This window comes from Talpa europaea (genome assembly GCF_964194135.1).
Source record: "Talpa europaea genome assembly, chromosome: 7".
NCBI lineage: Eukaryota > Metazoa > Chordata > Mammalia > Eulipotyphla > Talpidae > Talpa > Talpa europaea.
In genome coordinates, this window is record NC_140074.1 from 84,982,239 (window position 1) to 85,001,663 (window position 19,425).

The 19,425-nt window shown below is 37.9% G+C and overlaps 1 protein-coding gene across 1 annotated transcript in view; it reads left to right on the forward strand.

Annotated features, from left to right (window-relative positions):
- Positions 1-18,573, forward strand: part of NSRP1 (nuclear speckle splicing regulatory protein 1) — a gene marked incomplete at its 5' end in the record, with an annotated part of 51,299 nt that extends 32,726 nt beyond the window's left edge. Inside the window, 5 exons of the mRNA XM_084237005.1 lie at positions 5,117-5,173; positions 12,536-12,664; positions 13,542-13,749; positions 14,472-14,580; positions 17,525-18,573. Of these exons, the coding sequence (XP_084093131.1) occupies positions 5,117-5,173; positions 12,536-12,664; positions 13,542-13,749; positions 14,472-14,580; positions 17,525-18,557 (1,536 nt within the window). The 3' untranslated portion in view covers positions 18,558-18,573. The remainder of the gene's footprint in view (positions 1-5,116; positions 5,174-12,535; positions 12,665-13,541; positions 13,750-14,471; positions 14,581-17,524) is intronic.
- Between the last annotated feature and the right edge of the window lie 852 nt (positions 18,574-19,425).

The following is a 19,425-nucleotide window of genomic DNA, read 5'->3' on the forward strand; positions in this document are numbered from 1 at the left end:
ACTGTACAACTTCAAATAAATACCAACCATAATTTCATTAAGCATGCTCAAACACATGCTGTAGAATATATATCCATTCTTTTAAAAAACCTCCATACTGCTTTCCATAAGGGCTAGACCAATCTACATTCCCACCAGCAGTATAAGAAGATTGCTTTCTCGCAACATCCTCACCAGCACTTGTTTCTGGTCCATCCTCGTCGTGTGAGGTGGTGTCTCATTGTGGTTTTGCTTTGGATTTCCCTCATGATAAGTGATGATGAACATTTTTTCAAGTCCCTATTGGCCAACTGTATGTCTTCTTTGAAAAATGTGCCGTTTAGCTCTTCTGCCCATTTTTTTAATTGGGTTATTTATATTTGTTGAGTTGTATGAGCTCTTTATCAATCTTTAATATCAGTTCTTTGTTATATGTATGGTGTACAAATATTTCCTCCCATTCAGTAGATATAAGTATATTTTTAAAGATTTATTTATTTATAAATACAAGAGCTGGGGTACAGGCCAGAGATATGGCGGGTGAGAGGATTTGCCAGAGACAGAGTGGGAAACAGAACAGAACAGGCAGACTGACTGAAATATACTGCTGAGGGGAGCAGCAGGTGAGGCAGGAGAGGTCTGCTGCACTATGTGGGTAGCTCCCAGGCCAGTTGGGGATTGAACTCATGCTGCAGAGGCTGTGGATAGCTTCATAGTGCTGTGCTTAACCCCTTGCACCACCAGGGAGGCCCAGGATTATATTTTAATTAAAAATAAATGCATCACTATTCTTAGTTTTAAAGATATAATTCACATACCATAAATTTTACCCTTTTGAGGTATACTTTTCAGTGTTGATTAGTATATTTACAAAGCCTTATACTTATGTATTTTTATTTTTATTCTTTTTTTTACATATTTTGTATTTTTATTCAAGCTTTATACTTACAGTATTTATTCTTAAGTATTTTAAATATTTTTTGCCATATCTTGGGACGCTTTCTTGATTCCTCATGCATTTAGTTTTCTTCTATGCTGTGTTCCCATATCCTTTTTAAAATCCATATTTGCTTGCCACAATTATACTGTAATTATCTGTTTAGTTGTCATCCCTTTTGACAGTTTAGTTTTTTGGTTTTGTTTTTTTTTTTTTAAAGATATACTCATTTTTATACAAGAACCTGGGAACAGGCCAGATGTGCGGGAGGGTGAGAGGATTCACCAGAGACAGAGCAGGGAACTGAACAGGCAGACTGACTGAAATACACTGCTGAGAGGAGCAGCGGGCGAGACAGTAGAGGTCTACCCGCTATGTGGGTATCTCCATGACCGGCGGGGATCAAACCAGCACTGCAGAGGCTGTGGACAGCTTCACAGCACTGCGCTCAACCGCCTGTGCCACCAGGGAGGCCCTGGCAGTTTAGTTCTTTAGGTGAGAGACAGCTCTTACCTTTCCTCCATCTGCAGGAGCTAGAAAAATGCCTGATATTGTAGGCTTTTCAGTACATACTTATTGAATAGTTATAACCACAGATATTTCTTGCCTCACCTAAGCCTTAAGCATATATAAAGAGCTTGATGCACTAAATTCAGTGGTATTAAAAAAATATGCTTTTTGAAAATAAATAAAATAGACGAACCCTTAGCAAGGTTCACAAAAGGAAAAATCGGAGAAAGCACAAATAAATGGGATCACAAATGAAAGGAGAAATCACAACAGACACAGCAGAAATCAAAAGAATAATCAGAAACTACTGTGAACAGTTATATGCAAACAAGTTCAACAATCTAGAAGAGATGGACAAATTCCGACAATTTTACAATCACCTAAACTAGATAAAATCAGTGTACCCAACACATCAACAAAAAGAAATGTAAAAACCATATAACATCAATAGATGCTGAGAAAGCTTTCAACAAATTACAACACCCATTTATGATAAAGGCCCTTGAAATTCTCGGGATACAAGGAACATACCTCAACATCATAAAGACCATATATGACAACCCCATAGACAATATCATTCTCAATGGTGAAAAGTTGAAAGCATTTCCATTAAGATCTGGAACAAGACAAGGATGTCCACTCTCACCACTGCTTTGCAGTATGATACTGGAAGTCCTAGCCAGAGCAATAAGACAAGAGAAAGACATACAAGGAATCCAAATAGGGAAGGAAGAAGTCAAACTATCACTATTCGCAGATGACATGATAATATACATAGAGAACCCCAAAAACGCCACAGAAAAACTAATCAAACTACTCAATCAGTTTAGTAAAGTAGCAGGATACAAAATCAACACACAAAAATCAGTAGCCTTCCTATACGCAAACAGTCAATCTGAAGAAGAAATCAAGAAAACCATCCCTTTTATTATTGAAACAAAAAAATCAAATACTTGGGAATAAACCTAACAAAAGAGGTAAAGGACCTAACAAAGAAAACTATAAGCAGTGTTAGGGCCTCCCCTGGTGGCACAGGTGGTTGAGCGCAGTGCTGTGAAGCTGTCCGCAGCCTCTGCAGCGCCGGAACGATGCCGGCCAGTGAGGGGCCCACGTGGTGCAGCAGTCCTCGCCTGTCTCGCCTGCTGCTCCCCTCAGCAGTGTATTTTGTCCATCTGCCTGTTCTGTTTCTGTTCCATCTGCTTTGTCTCTGGTGAATCCTCTCACTCCTGCGCATCTGGCCTGTACCCCGGTTCTTGTATAAATAAATAAATCTTTTTTAAAAAAAAAAACACTGTTAAAAGAAATAGAAGACATCCCCTGTTCATGCATTGAAAGAATTAACATTATCAAAATGGCCATCCTACCAAAAGCAATTTACAGATTCAATGCTATTACAATAAAAATTTCAATGACATTCTTCAAAGAAATACAACCTATATTGATGAAATTCATATGGAGCCACCAGAAACCCCAAATAGCCAAATCTCTTCTGAAAAAAAAAAAAAAAAAGGGAATGGAGGTATCACACTCCCAGACTTCAAACTATACTACAAAGCCATAATAAACAAAACTGCATGGTATTGGAACAAGAACAGACACACGGAGCAATGGAACCAAATAGAAAATCCAGAAATAAACCCACAGATTTACAGTCAACTAATCTTTGACAAAGGTGCACAGAATATGCAATGGAGCAAAGAAAGTTTGTTCAGTAAATGGTGCTGGGAAAACTGGGTCGCTACATGCAAAAGAATGAAGCTTGACTACTACCTCATACCATGCACAAAAACCAACTCACAATGGATTAAAGAAGTAGACATAAGACCTGAAACCAAAATATATAGAAGGAAATATAGGCCAAACACTGCATGGTATACACCTCAGTAACATTTTTTTTTAAGATTTATTTATTTATTTATACAAGCACTGGGTGCAGTAGAAGCATGGGAGGGTGAGAGAATTCACCAGAGCCAGAGCAGGGAACAGAACAGGCAGACTGATGAAATACACTGCTGAGGGGAGCAGAGGGCGCAGCAGGAGAGGTCTGCGCGCCATGTGGGACCCTCGCGGGTGGCCAGGGATCTAACAGGTGCTGCAGAAGTTGCAGACAGCTTCACAACCCAGCGCTCAACTGTGCGCCACCAGGGGAGGCCCACGGTAACATCTTTATAAAGACGCTTCACCCAAAGCAGTGATAGCGAATGCAAAGATAAACAGCTGAGACTGTATCAAATTAAAGAGCTTCTGTACAGCAAAAGAGATAGTAACCAAAACAAAGAGTCACCCTATGGATTGGGAGAAAATTTTTGCACACAACACTAATGACAAAGGACTGATCATAAAAATCTACAAAGAGCTGAAGTCTCAACAAAAACATAGTAAATAATCCAGTCAAAAAATGGGCAGAAGAGCTAAAAAGAAACTTCTCCAAAGAGGAAATGCAAATAACCAACAGGCATATGAAAAAATATTCTACATCACTTGTACTCAGGGAAATGCAAATAAAAACTACAATGAGATACCATCTTATACCAGTGAGAATGGCACATATTAAAAAAACTAGCAACAACAAATGTTGGCAAGGATGTGGACAAACAGAACTCTCTTGCACTACTGGTGGGAGTGCAAAATGGTCCTACCACTGTGGAGAGCTGTGTGGAGATTCCTCAACCTGCTGAAGATGGAGCTTTTATGTGATCCAGCAATTCCACTCCTGGATATTTACCCAAGGACACAGAAACATTAATTCAAAAGGGCACCTGCACCCCTGTGTTTATAGCAGCACTATGTACAATAGCTAAGCTATGGAAACAACCCAAATGCCCCAAAACAGGTGACTGGATCAAGAAGATGTGGGGGGTGTGTGTGTGTATGTATGTGTGTGTGTGTGTGTGTGTGTGTGTGTACAATGGAATATTACTCAGCAATCAAAAAAGATAAACTCATGCAATTTGCAGCTGGAAGGGATCATGATCGGCAAAATAAGCCAGAAAGAAAAAGAAAAATACCGGATGGTCTCACTCATAGCAGGAATTTAGAAAACCTAAATAAGGGACCAAGAAAAAGGCTAATTATAATAAAGTAAAAATCAAAATCAACAAGCAGCTATAATCCAGAGACATGGGGGGCAGAGGGGGCCGGTGAGAGTAGAATCAAAACAAAGAGGGGTGGGAATTGTATGGGGACTATAACTAAGATGAAAATGCATACATTGTAAAAAATGAAAAGTGATGTAAAAAATACATAAAATTGAAAAAATAATATGCTTTTTGGTGCTAGGAAGCATACCATTTTAGTTTTGCAAGCGACTTGAAATACAGAAAGATTTCAGTAGGACCTGAAATACAGTGCAGTCCTTGCCTACCCAGCACCTGCATACTCACACACTCATGTGCACATGTGCACACAACAAAGGTTGAATCCATAGAGATTGAATAATGAAGTTGGGGGCTAAAAACCCACTTTACCTAATTTTTTTCAAAGCCATTCTCTTTTCTCACACCTTACAGCCTACTCATTATTTACATAGAAAATTCATTTGTTTCTTAAAGTTTAGGGGAAAGATCTTGAAAATGTTAATTCATAGTGCTAGCTTTCTATATGTAATTATAAGGAATCAATTGCTAGCCATATTCTGGACAAGAAATTTTTAGTTGGTTTAAACAATGATAATCTTTTTCTCTTTTACAGACCTCTGTGAGTGAAAGCCTTCAGAGGGAAGCTGCTAAGAAGCAAGCAATGAAGCAGGTAAGGTTGAAGAGTGAGTTAAATACATTTGGTGGAGTATTTCAGCTCACATCTTTAAGTGTCAGTTTTGATATATAGGTATGTTTAAATAAATTTTATTTTAACCCTTGTGGTCTAAAATGTCTTGATTTATATATTTTCAAGTCTTGAATAAATTTAAAACAAAAAACTCAGTGAATTGTTTTTTGCTGTGCTGTAGATTAAACTCATGTCTATTTTTAGATAACTCAGTAAGTACTCTAACAATGGATTATTTAACAATTCCTGCTAGTGAGCTTGCTTAAAAAAAGCCATATGGAGTGATTTCATAAGTTTTATAATTATGTGAAAATCATCTCTCAAGATAGGGTAATTTTCAGTAAACTTTTTAGCATAATTTATTTATATGTTACTGGATAGTATCTCTCAGAATTTTTTACATACATACGTTATCTTTGTAAATTCTTATACCCCCGCCTATAGTGCTGATTAAGAAGTACAAAACTTAGAAGAGATATATTACCCCTTACCCCTCATGATCGAACAGCTAATTATACAGCTAGATCTGAGGTTTACTAATTTTTCTACACCACCGTATCTTAGATTTTGCTGCTGCTAATAAAAATTAAACAATAGAAGGATACTTTTCTTTTTAATTCTTCCCCCTCTGCATTTTCCTTATAATTTGGTACCTATTTCTACTACTTTCTTTTTTTTTTTTTTTTTTTTTTTTTTTTTTTAGAGGCATATTTTTTTTTTTTTATTTATTTATTATATTTGTTTGTTTGTTTTGTTTATACATGCGCTGGGTACAGTCAGAAGCGCGGGAGGGTGAGAGAATTCACCAGAGCCAGAGTGGGGAGCAGAGCAGGCAGAGGGACTGAAGTACACTGCTGAGGGGAGCAGCGGGTGGCAGGAGAGGTCTGCGCACCATGTGGGATCCTCCTCCGGTGGCCGGGGAGCAGCCGGGGATCGAACCGGCGCCGCAGAGGCCGCAGGCAGCCTCGCAACCCAGCGCTCAACCGCTGCGCCACCGGGGAGGCCCTATTTCTACTACTTTCTAAGAATTATCTTTAATTTTTGCCCCAGCCTATGAGAGAGATAGTCTTACAGTCTCCATTTCATAGTTAGGAAATGAAGGCAAAAAGGATTTACATGACTTCCAAGAAATCACATAATTAATAAATGGTGAAATTGTGTTCAAACCCAGACAGAGAAATTGTAAAACCCAAGCTTTTTAATCATTGTGTTTTATTCCCTCTTTGGGAACTGAGCATTGAATTATTTATTTACTTTACAATAATATTATTATAAGATATTATTATTTCATTATGAAATACAATGTGAAACTTAGCAGCCTTGAAGTGATTAATTACTCATAAAAACTATCCTTCTTTGACATAAATGCTGAGTGTTTTCAGTCAGATTTAGAAATCAGTAAAATTTTAGAGAAACCATCAAGTTTAACTTCTTCACTATATTCATAGGAGAATTTTTTCCAGAGAGTCTGGTGAATTCTCTTAAGATCAACTAGCTGTTCTGTATTCTAGGGTTCTTCTGACATTGTGGGCTTTTTCCTATTAAGGCATAAATCCCAAATTCGTTTTATTTCTAACTCTGGCTTATTCAAATGTACTTTTTCTGTTAGCATAACTTTTTCATAGTTTGCTTGAAAATTGGGAATTTTTTTCCTGCTTATCTACCATATCTTAGATTTTGCTGCTTAGATTTTGCTATAGCCAAGACTACTTCTCACCTGCCTGGTGTTGCATTGATCTCCCACCTATATTATCTGCTTTCACCCCTCAACTCTTCTGTTTTGATCCCAAACTAACTTTTATCATTAAGAATACAACTTGTGGGCCTTCCCTGGTGATGCAGGCGGTTGAGTGCTGCGCTGCAGCGCTGGTTCAATCTGCAGCGCTGGTTCGATCCCCGCCGGCCGGCGAGGGTCCCACATGGCGAGGCAGATCTCTCCTGTCGCACCCGCTGCTCCCCTCAGCAGTGTATTTCATCAGTCTGCCTGTTCTGTTCCCCACTCTGTCTCTGGTGAATTCTCTCACCCTCCCGTGCATCTGGCCTGTACCCGGTTCTTGGATAAAATAAATAAATAAATCTTTTTTTTTTTAAAAAAAAAAGAATACTAGCTTGATTGCATTTACTAAATATAAGATACTCGTAGAAATGGGATACTTTAATAATTAGACCACATTTTTTTCTTACTTATATGGATCACAAGTGTATAGAAAGGATGATGACATTATTATCTTATGTCCTGTTTTATTGGAAAATCTTTTTAATATGTCATCATTAAATATAACATTTGTGATGGATTTTTGGAAAATACCTGTTCTCAAACCAAGGAAGTTCTTTACTGTTCTTGGTTGTTCTTTCATTTTTTAAAACTGTGAATAGAGGAGCTACATGAACAAAGATACTATTTTGTGACCATGTTCGTTTCTTACCAACAAAGTAAGGTCAGTTTAACTTTAGGATGTCAGTCATTGTAAATGCAATGCAAGCATAAGATATTATCCTTTTATACACCACTGCATTTGGTTTACTAAAATTTCATTAAGGATTTTTTTGTGTAAGTTTTGAGGATTTTTTGCATTGGGAGTGAGATTGGCTTGTCATCTTTTATTTTCTTTCACTACAATTAGATTGAAAAAAATATAAAAGTCTGAAATACTAAGGTTTGGTGGGTCTTATAAAATGAGCTACTGATCTATTTATTTTATGACTTTGTTTCTGCTTCATTAATATTTCTCCCGACAAATTATTTTTCATCTAGCAACTATTTATTGAGGTATAATTGACACCATTTCATGTGTGCTACTTATTCAGTATTTGTTTATATTGCAAAATGATCACCATAATAAGACTAGTTAACATGTTTCATCCTAAACAAAAGGTGGGTTTTTTTTTTTTTTTTGTGATAAGAACTTTTAAGATTTATTCTCTTAGCAACTTCCAAGTATGCAATATAGTATTATTAGTCAACTAAGCATTACATCTCTGTGACTTATTTTGTAACTGGAAGTTTGTTGATTTTAAGAGTCTACACATAAGTGATACTATACAGTCTTTGTCTTTCTCTAACTTTAATGCCCTTAGTGCATGTATGCATGCACACATATCACACCTTTATTCATTCATCCATTGATGCACACTTAGGTTGTTTCCATGTCTTAGTTATGAAAATAATGCTCTAGTAGATATAAATGTGTATGTACACATTTATATATAGAAATAGAATTTCTGGTTCTATTTTTATATCCTTCAAATAAATAAAAGTGGAATTTCTGGATCATGTCAAGAGTTCTATTTTTTGCGGCATCACCATACTGTTTTCTATAGTGACTATGTTTTTAAAGCTATACATTCTCACTACCTTTTCTCCATATTATCACCAATACTTGCTATTTCTTGTCTTTTTAATGATTAGCCATTCTAACAGATGTGAGGTATCTCATTGTGGTTTTGATTAGCAGTTCTGTGATGAGTGATGTTGAGCACCTTTTCATGTACCTGTTGACCCTCTGTCTTTGGGAAAATCTCTATTGAGATCCTCTGCCCATTTTTAAATCCAGTTGTTTGGTGTTTTGTTTGCTATTGCGTTGTATGAGTTCTTTATATATTTTGGATGTCAGCCCTTTATCAGATACAAGATTTAAAATATTTCCTCTCATTTTGTAGGTTGCCTTTTCATTTTGTTGATTTCCTTTGCTTTGCAATGGATTTTTAGTTTGACATGATTACATGTGTTTATTTTTGCTTTTGTGTCAAGAAAAAAGTATTGCTAAACTAATATCTAGATTTGTAACTGCCCATTTTCTTTTAGGAGTTTTATGGTTTTGGTCTTAATCATTTTGACTTAATTTCTGTGTGTGGTATAAGTTAGTGGTCCAGATTCATTCTTTTGCATGTGGTTCTCTGGTTTACAGGCCAATTATGTACTTGTTTGTTATATACTCAATTATATACTCATTTATTGAATAGAATTGTTGTTTCCCTATTGGGTATTGTATGTTCTTGGTTCCTTTGTGGTAAATTAATTGACCATATCTGTATGCACTTATTTATGCACTCTAAATATTTCTTTCATTTTGCTTTCTTTGGCTTTATTTTGTTATGTTCCTAACTTTTTTTTTTTTAAGATTTATTTATTTATTTATACAAGCACTGGGGTACAAGCCAGAGGCGCGGGAGGGTGAGAGAATTCACCAGAGACAGAGTGGGGAGCAGAACAGGCAGAATGACCGAAAGCACTGCTGAGGGTAGCAGTGGGCGAGACAGGAGAGCTCTGCAGCACCATGTGGGAATCTCCCTGGCCGGCCGGGAATCTAACCAGCGCTGTAGAGGCTGCAGACAGCTTCACAGCGTTGCGCTCAACCCACTGCGCCACTGGGGAGGCCCTGTTCCTAACTTTTTGAGATGAGTTTATAACTCTTTCATCTCTTTGTTTTCTCATGTATGTATTTAAAGCTATACATTTTCTTCTAAACTACTCGAACTGCATCCCACAAATTTTGATAAATAGTATTTTTACTATATAGTTCAAAATATTTTCTAATTTCCATTATGATTTCTTTGACCCATAGCTTATTTGGAACTTAATTTCTAAACATATAAGGGTTTTGGTTACCTTTTTTGTTAGTGATTTCTTTTTTTTTTTTTTTTTAAGATTTATTATTTTTTAATTTATTTATACAAGCACTGGGTACAGTCAGAAGCGCAGGAGGGTGAGAGAATTCACCAGAGCCAGAGCGGGAAGCAGAGCAGGCAGAAGGACCGAAGTACACTGCTGAGGGGAGCAGCGGGCAGCAGGAGAGGTCTGCGCGCCTTGTGGGACCCTCCTCTGGTGGCCGGGAAGCAGCTGGGGATCCAACCAGCGCTGCTGAGCCTGCGGGCAGCCTTGCAACCCAGTGCTCAACCGCTGAGCCACTGGGGAGGCCCTTTGTTAGTGATTTCTACCGTGATTTCTTTGTGTTCCAAGATAATGCACCTCCCATTGGTTCATGTATTTAATATGTGTTTAGATTAGCTTTTGGACCACTGTATAGTAAGTTTTTGTAAATAAATATTCCCTCTCTATGCTTAAAATGTTCTGTGTGTCCCCATTGGGTCAGTTGTGTTAGTTCATTTAAATTAAATACTGTTTTTTCATCTGTTCTATTAATTGCAAAAAGACATGTTAAAATCTCTACCCTTAGATTTCTGTTCAGTTTTCACTTTTATATGTTTTATGATTTAGTTAATAACTTCTCTACACAAGTGCTCTAATGCCAGTCTCCTAACATATACAAAGGCATGTTATCAATTTGAAGCAGCCTTAGTTTTCTATTCTTTTCTTCTTCTTGTTGTGATCATATCTTCAATTCTGTGTTATCCTCTTTGGGCTGCAGATTGTTTGGGGGGAGGGAGCAGCAGTGCTAATTAACCACGTAGTCAGGGGAATCATTGTTTTTCAGAAATTAAATAATGTAAATGTTGAAGAGTGAGAAATTTTTAAATATTTTAGACCATATTCCAGAAAGAAAATTTTTTTTTTAATATTTATTTTATTTATACAAGCACTGGATACAGTCAGAAGCGCAGAAGGGTGAGAGAATTCACCAGAGCCAGAGCGGGAACAGAACAGGCAGACTGACGAAATACACTGCTGAGGGGAACAGTGGGCGCGGCAGGAGAGGTCTACGCGCCATGTGGGACCCTAGCCGGCAGCCGGGATCGAACTGGCACTGCAGAGGCTGCGGGCAGCTTCGCAGCCCAGTGCTCAACTGCTGTGCTGCCTGGGGAGGCACCAGAGAGAAATGTTTTAAGTTCAGAATCTAGTCATACGTGAAAACCTGAGAATATCAGATGGATTCTTTTGATAATTAATGATATCACAGTATCACTTAAAAAGTATCCCTCTGTGTCCCACATTGCATTAGACAGTATGATAACAAACAGAAGTTAAAATGTGAAGTACACTGTACCTCAGGAACTCATAGGGTGGGGCAAGATGCTAAGATTTGTGAAAAAATTAGAAAGCAATAACATTAGGCATATTGTTCAATAAATATTTCAATATAGACTATACTATAAGATTTAAAGGCCTTAGAAATGACTTCATTTAAAAGGTGGGAGGTGAACTTGTCCTGAAGCTCTAAATAGGAATTTGATGAGCTGAGGTAGGAGGAAGAACATTTCAATGACAAAGGCTGAAGATTTTTTTTTTAAAGATTTATTTATTTACTTGTACAAGCACTGGGTACAGTCAGAAGTGCGGGAGGGTGAGAGAATTCACCAGAGCGGGGAACAGAACAGGTAGACCAGAACAGCTCCCCTCCTGCTGAGGGGAGCAGCAGGCACTGCAGGAGAGGTCAGCACGCCCTGTGGGGCCTTCGTGGTGGCTAGGGATCGAACCGGCGCGGCGGAGGCTAGGGATCGAACCGGCGCGGCGGAGGCTGCGCGCAGCTTCGCAGCCCAGCGCTCAACTGCTGTGCCACCGGAGGAGGCCCGGCTGAAGACTTTTTATAACTAAAATTGTGAAAATATTAATTACAAAGTGTCTTCATTTTTCAATTTTTAAAAAGTTTCCTACCATTTAGAAACTGACATTTTGTTTGGTAAGTCAGATTACAAAAAATATTATGAAGTTTAATATATGATCAAAACCAAGGTTAGAGGTTTTTTTTTAAAGATTTATTTATACATACATACATACACTGTGTACAGTTAGAAGCATGGAAGGGTGAGAGAATTCACCGGAGCCAGAGCGGGGAGCAGAGCAGGCAGAAGGACCGAAGTACACTGCTGAGGGGAGCAGTGGGCGGCAGGAGAGTTCTGCATGCCATGCGGGACCCTTCTCCAGTGGCCGGGGAGCAGCCGGGGATCGAACCGGCGCTGCAGAGGCTGCGGGCAGCTTCTCAACCCAGCGAGCGCTGCGCAACCGGGGAGGCCCAGGCTAGAGATTTCTAAGTCATACCGTGAACCCTTTAACTTTTGATATAGATAATTATATTTATGTACAAATGAATTGGTAATAATGTTTTTTCAACATTCTCAGTCAGGCTCTGTTCTAAGTGTTCTAAAGTGTTTTTTGTTTTAATTATCACAACAACTTGGAAGGTAGATACAGTTATTTATTATAGTTGAGAAAAACAGGCTCAAAAGAAATAAACTTGGCCAGAATAGCTCAAAAAGACACAGCAAGGATTCAAACCTAGGCAGCCTGGCTCCAGAATTGATGTTCGTATTTTTTGTCTAAAATGTGATTGATACCATTTTTATGATGTATTTCTGATTTTTAATCCTTGCTCAAAAAAATTATTAGGTTTTTTGTGGTATCTGTTAGCTGGTTCATATTTAAAAAAAAAATTTTTTTTTTTAAAGACCAAGCTGGAAATCCAGAAGGCCCTTGCAGAAGATTCTACTGTCTATGAATATGACAGTATTTATGATGAAATGCAGAAAAAAAAGGAGGAAAATAATCCCAAGTTGCTTTTGGGACAAGATCGAAAGGTTTGTAGCTGAAAAATACAAACTTTCTGTAACTTTGATTTGCATTTTGTTTCTTAATCTTATTTCAACATGGAGATGACCTTAAAAAAAAGTTCTTAGATATTTGAAATGTGAAAAGCCCTTAGTTTCAGATAGAATACATTTGATTTAGAATCCGAGGCCCTGCATTGAGTATCCTAACAGGAGAAAGTAAATAATCTACAATTTTAATAATACTTCTGCCAGTTTTTTTTAAGTAATGTTGGTTTACAACACTGTATATTTAAGGAGTACAAGTTTACACCTCTGATTTTTTTGAAACCTTTGCATATAATCTTTTGAAAATTTTTTTCTTAGAAAAAATGTATGTTCATGTTTGTTGGTGTTTTATCCTTTTATTGTTATTTTATTTTTCCTAACTGGTAAAGCACCGACACATATTATGACCATATTTATTGTTTGAAAAACACTGAGGGCAGATGTGGTTTTTTCACAAACACAGACTGGTTTTTAAGGAGTTTAGTATCTTAAAGTATCTACAAGGAGACTGGTAGCATAAAATTACATTAAAGCTACCTTTTAAAATAATCGTATTCAAGCAGTGGGAAAAATTAATAGCAACCTTTCTGATTCATAGATCTGTTGAAGATAGTACCAGTAAACGGGGTAAGAAAAACACTGGGAAAATTATTTCATTTGATATGAATAATTTCTGTCTTTATACTTAATATTTTATTGAAAAAAAATTTAGTGTAAATCTTGGCAAGTAAATTTTGAAAAGGTGACATTTCTACCTATTTAGACTAGCCAGTTTTTAATGAAGTCACAATTTAAAACAATAGACTATTAGTAATTACTACTTTGAACTCTTTCCTAAATAGACTTATTTTTCTCCTAGCCCAAATATATTCACAACTTACTAAAAGCAGTTGAGATCAGAAAAAAGGAACAGGAAAAAAGAATGGAAAAGAAAATACAGAGAGAGCGAGAAATGGAAAAGGGAGAATTTGATGATAAAGAGGCATTTGTAACGTCTGCTTATAAGAAAAAACTGCAAGAGAGAGCTGAAGAGGAAGAAAGAGAAAGGAGAGCTGCTGCACTTGAAGGTAAAATGGAAGCAGGAGAAGGCAGGAAGGAAACAGAAACAGCAGAATTCTGCCCTGTCGTTAGCCATTTGCTCTGTCACTGAACTTTGGATCTTAATGTTGTGATGATAATTGATGTATGTGAAGTCAAGGTACAAGATAATATATTACATAGTATTATAAAACAGAGGCAATTTTAAAAATAGTTGCATTATTGGGTGTTCAGAAAAAGAATAACATTAATTCAAGAAAGATCAAAGATGTAATGGGATTAAAGAATACCTTAGACTCTAGTACATTTTACTCATGGTCATTTCCCAGTTTTAAGTAAAATATATACTTGTAAATCATTTAATTGACTTTCTCATCAACTTTAAGTGGAAGAAAATTAAAATTACAGTCTAAGCATGTGCTGTGTTTTCATTTAGAGTACCAATCAGCAGATTTTCTATTAAGGACCAGGTAGCAAATATTTCAGGCTATATGAACCTTGTGATCCCTGTAGAACTCGCTCAGCTTGGTCTATCTAAAGTAAAAGCAGCCTTGGATAATACATAAGCAAATAAAAATTTATTTACAAAAACAGACAGCAGGCCACATTTGACCTGCAGCCTATAGTTTGCCAGCTCCTGATCTTGAAAACAGTTTGCATACTGTATATGTTATATACCAAATACCTATAAAAGTAAATTGCATTGTATTTTGTTGAATATATGTTCTCATTTTTGCTTTTCCCCTCTTAGCTCGTTTGGATGTAACCAAGCAGAAAGATCTTAGTGGATTTTATAGGCACCTATTAAATCAAGCAGTTGGGGAAGAGGAAGTACCTACATGCAGCTTTCGTGAAGCCAGGTAAGATGTGGCATAAGGGATATTTACAGAAAAGACAGTATTCATGATCTGTGTATACAGGATCATTTTAATCCTCTGGAAGATAAAGGATTGTAGTGTTCCATATTTTGCTGTCATCCATGCCTGGCCTAGTTGAGTGAATGGCTAGGGATTTACAAGTTTCTTAGTCAAAACCCCACAGACTTAGTTCAAGATCGTTCATCAGTATCTTATGTACATGTTCAGATAGAATTTAAAAGGAAAAGTGGTTTTTCTTAAATAGGCCCCAGCTTCCATAAAACTAAGATTATATCAAGAACTAGAAATGCACTATCCAATTATGTGACCAGTATGTAGCCTGTGTGACTGCTTATATTTAAATTAAATCTAGAATTTTAGTCACAGCAGCCACATTCAAGGACTTGATTGCAACATTTAGCCAGTGGCTTCTATGTTGGACAACACAGACATCAGCATTACCCTTCCTTCCTTCCTTCCTTCCTTCCTTCCTTCCTTCCTTCCTTCCTTCCTTCCTTCCTTCCTTCCTTCCTTCCTTCCTTCCTTCCTTCCTTCCTTCCTTCCTTCCTTCCTTCCTTCCTTCCTTCCTTCCTTCCTTCCTTCCTTCCTTCCTTCCTTCCTTCCTTCCTTCCTTCCTTCCTTCCTTCCTTCCTTCCTTCCTTCCTTCCTTCCTTCCTTCCTTCCTTCCTTCCTTCCTTCCTTCCTTCCTTCCTTCCTTCCTTCCTTCCTTCCTTCCTTCCTTCCTTCCTTCCTTCCTTCCTTCCTTCCTTCCTTCCTTCCTTCCTTCCTTCCTTCCTTCCTTCCTTCCTTCCTTCCTTCCTTCCTTCCTTCCTTCCTTCCTTCCTTCCTTCCTTCCTTCCTTCCTTCCTTCCTTCCTTCCTTCCTTCCTTCCTTCCTTCCTTCCTTCCTTCCTTCCTTCCTTCCTTCCTTCCTTCCTTCCTTCCTTCCTTCCTTCCTTCCTTCCTTCCTTCCTTCCTTCCTTCTCTTCCTTCCTTCCTTCCTTCCTTCCTTCCTTCCTTCCTTCCTTCCTTCCTTCCTCCCTCCCTCCCTCCCTCCTCCTCCTCCCTCCCTCCCTCCCTCCCCTCCCTCCCTCCCTCCCTCCCTCCCTCCCTCCCTCCCTCCCTCCCTCCCTCCCTCCCCCTCCCCTCCCCTCCCCTCCCTCCCCTCCCCTCCCCTCCCCTCCCCTCCCCTCCCTCCCCCTCCCCCCCCCCCCCCCTCCCCTCCCCTCCCCTCCCCTCCCCTCCCCTCCCCTCCCCTCCCCTCCCCTCCCCTCCCCTCCCCTCCCCTCCCCTCTCCTCCCCTTCCTTTCTTTCTTTCCTTCCTTTCCTTCTTTCTTTCTTTCAAGATTTATTTATTTATGCATACAAGAGCTGGGATACAGGCCAGAGATGCAGGGGGGTGAGAGGATTCACCAGAGACAGAGTGGGAAACAGACCAGGCAGACTGGGTGAAATACACTGCTGAGGGGAGCAGCAGGCGAGACAGGAGAGGTCTACTGTGCCATGTGGGTTTCTCCCTGGCCAGCCCGGGATTGAACTCGTGCTGCAGAGGCTGCAGATTGCTTCATAGTGCGGTGCTTAACCCCTTGTGCCACCAGGGAGGCCCAGCATTTCTATACACATTTCTGTTGGTACTGGTCTAGAAAGTAAAAACTGGAAGATTTTTTAATAAAATTGTAAGGTATTACAGGAATAGTAAAATGATTGTGTCATAAAGGTAAAGCTGAAGTTTTGTAAAAGGGAGAATTTATTGTAAGCTTAGATCTAAACAAACTTTTAAGTCTAAGAAAGTATATTAGAAGATTGAGCTTTTGGGCCTCCCTGGTGGCGGAAGGGGTTAAGCACAGCACTTTGATGAAGCTGTCGGCAGCCTCTGCAGCACAAGGTCAATCCCCAGCCGGCCAGGGAGCTACCCACATGGCACAGCAGACCTCTCCTGTCTCACCCACTGCTCCCCTCAGCAGTGTATTTCAGTCTGCCTGTTCTGTTCCCTACTCTGTCCCTGGTGAATCCTCTCACCCCACTCCCCTGCACCTCTGGCCTGTACCCCAGTTCTTGTATGCATAAATAAATAAATCTTTAAAAAAAAAAAAAGATTGAGGTTTTGAGTGGAAGATTGAGTTTCTATTATTGTTTCATATGGAATAGTTGTAAGGCCAAATATGAAACTCCATAATGTCATTTAGTAGTGGTATTTCTCAGAGTCAAGTAATAGAATTTCTAAGTATTGATGAGTCCTTTAGCCAAGATATTACTACCACTTGTTCCTAGAGAACCACAGTTATTGTTCTATTAGTGTGACTAATAAGAATAAATGTGTGAGTAATGTAAATAAACCACGTATCAACTGAGAAAATGTAAATGTAAATAATTTTTTAGTGTTACTGATGTAATAACTGTATAGATTCACCTAATTCCATTTTGTTATGATAGGATATTATCACCAGGGGTATTTCAGAATACTGCCACCTTTTTCATCATGAGGGATTATTTAATAATGTTGCCACTATTTTGCTGTGAAAATAGTATCTTCATATATTTCCAGGACTCTTAAATTTTTTTAAAAAGAAAAAAATTCCTACGAAGAACCACAACTTCATGTTATAAAAATAATAGTCTATAATAGAATATATCTTACCTTCCCCAGTTATATCTATGCTTAGCGAAAATGAATACTCTGCACAGACCCTTGTTTGAACATTCTGATGGCCCAAATACAGGAGGACTGATTGTCTCAATTTCATTTCCACTAATATTAAAAATATTCTGAATAATAAGAAAATACAAGTTTGTAGATGTCTAACAGTAAACAAACATCAGTTCTTTTTCACATTTGTATGATCAGAAAGTAATGTAATTGTGTTGACTTTAATATGAGAAAAATTATGTGAACATTTTACTTACTACAATTGATAACGTGACATTTTGTTTTATATAATTTTTTAAAGGTCTGAGATAAAGGAAGAGAAATCAAGGGGTTATTCCGATGAAGTAAGTTCAGAGAAAAGAATACCACATGAAAAATGCGTTCTCCAAGCTGTTGTGAAAGTAGAGGATAACCCAGATGCAGACAGTGACTTTGATGCTAAAAGCAGTGAGGATGATGAAATGAAAGAAAATAATGTGAACTGCAAAAGGGAAAGGCACACAGAGGACGCGAAGAGGAACTTCAGACATCACAGGAATAGGAATCTAACACACTCACGATCGTCTAGTGAAGAAAGAGAGCACGGTACCAAACATCACACAAAAACTTCCAAATCAAGAGGGCACGAGAAAAGGGAGGATCGGCACCAGGAGAAACAACCCAGGGACCAGGGGAACTATCACACTGACCGTGAATACTGGGAAGAAAGGAAGGATTCTCATAGACACAAAGAGGCCAGTCACAGAGAGTCCCACTGGAAGCAGCATGAACGGGAAGATAAACTGAGGGGGAGAGGTCAAAGAGAAAGAAATGACAGGGAACAGAAAAGGGAGAAAGACAGAGAGAAATACCCCCCAAGAGAACACGAAAGAGAGAGAGAACAAAGTGATCGTGACCGACACAGTGAGAAAGAAAGAGAAAAGGATGAGCATATGAAAGCAAGGAAAGAACGATATGAAAACAATGATAAATACAGAGATAGAGAAAGACGAGAAGTAAGTGTTCATTCCTCAGAAAGAAATCAAGACAGAAAAGAAAGAAGCCCCAAGGAAACAAAAGATAAGTTTCTTGATCAGGAAGGATCGAGTAAAATGAGAAGCATGGAAAAGGACAAAGAAAGAAATGCAGAGAAACTCTCTACTTCTGAAACATCGCTAGGAGGAAAACACACAATCACAGAAGAAAGCCAAGAGCTGGGCAAAGAACAAGAGACAGTGAGCAAATTTGCAAAGCGGAACAATGAAGAAACTGTAATGTCAGCTAGAGACAGATACTTGGCCAGGCAAATGGCACGGGTTAATGCGAAGACATATATTGAGAAAGAAGATGATTGATGACTGCCTCAATAAAAAGACCTGTGGAAGTACAGAAAAAATAACTCCTGGAACATGCAGTGTGAATACATAAAGAATGCATTGACAGTGGTTGGGAGGGTATTTTTTAATATATTATTTTCAAAATTCACTTTTGATCTAAGATTTAAAGCAAAAGTCAATCCTTTTATCCTGAATGTTTGACTGAATTGATATATAATATTTACTTATCAATACCACACTTTTGGTTGTGAAATCTAAACAGTGCTAAGTCCTTGTAGGTACTTAATGAAGAAAATTGGTTCTACGACAACCATCAAAATTTATTTAAATAACTCTCCTAATGTTGGTTTTGTTGTAGGAGCTGTTTTTATAGGTATTGTATTTCAAGTAAAAATATATGGATTTGAACAACTTGTATTTTATGTTCTGAAATTTATATTAAAGTGTGAATATAAATCATATATCACCTAAATAACTTTAGCTCACAGCATATATAGCTTAAATGAAAACATAAAAATAGTGATAAGTTTGTACATATAATCCATGCTTATATTTTGTTTTGTCCCTCATTTATGCTATAACTCCCTTTTTGTAAATTTAAAATCACTTTAATTCTGAAACCCTAGCAAATTATTAAATTGGTTATATATATAAATCATTTTAGCTAAAACTGAAAAAAGATGGAGACATTTAGCCTAAATGAAATTAAAGACCCAGGGGGCCTATTTTATGGATGTCTTATTTTATTATACTCTAAAAGAGCTAGTACAGCTTAGTGTGTAGTTTATGTTATGCATCAAAATAAAACTAGAATTTTTCTACTAAGTCTTTAAAACTTACCACTTGAAATACACAGTTAATTCATGGAGAAAGAGTGAGTGGGATA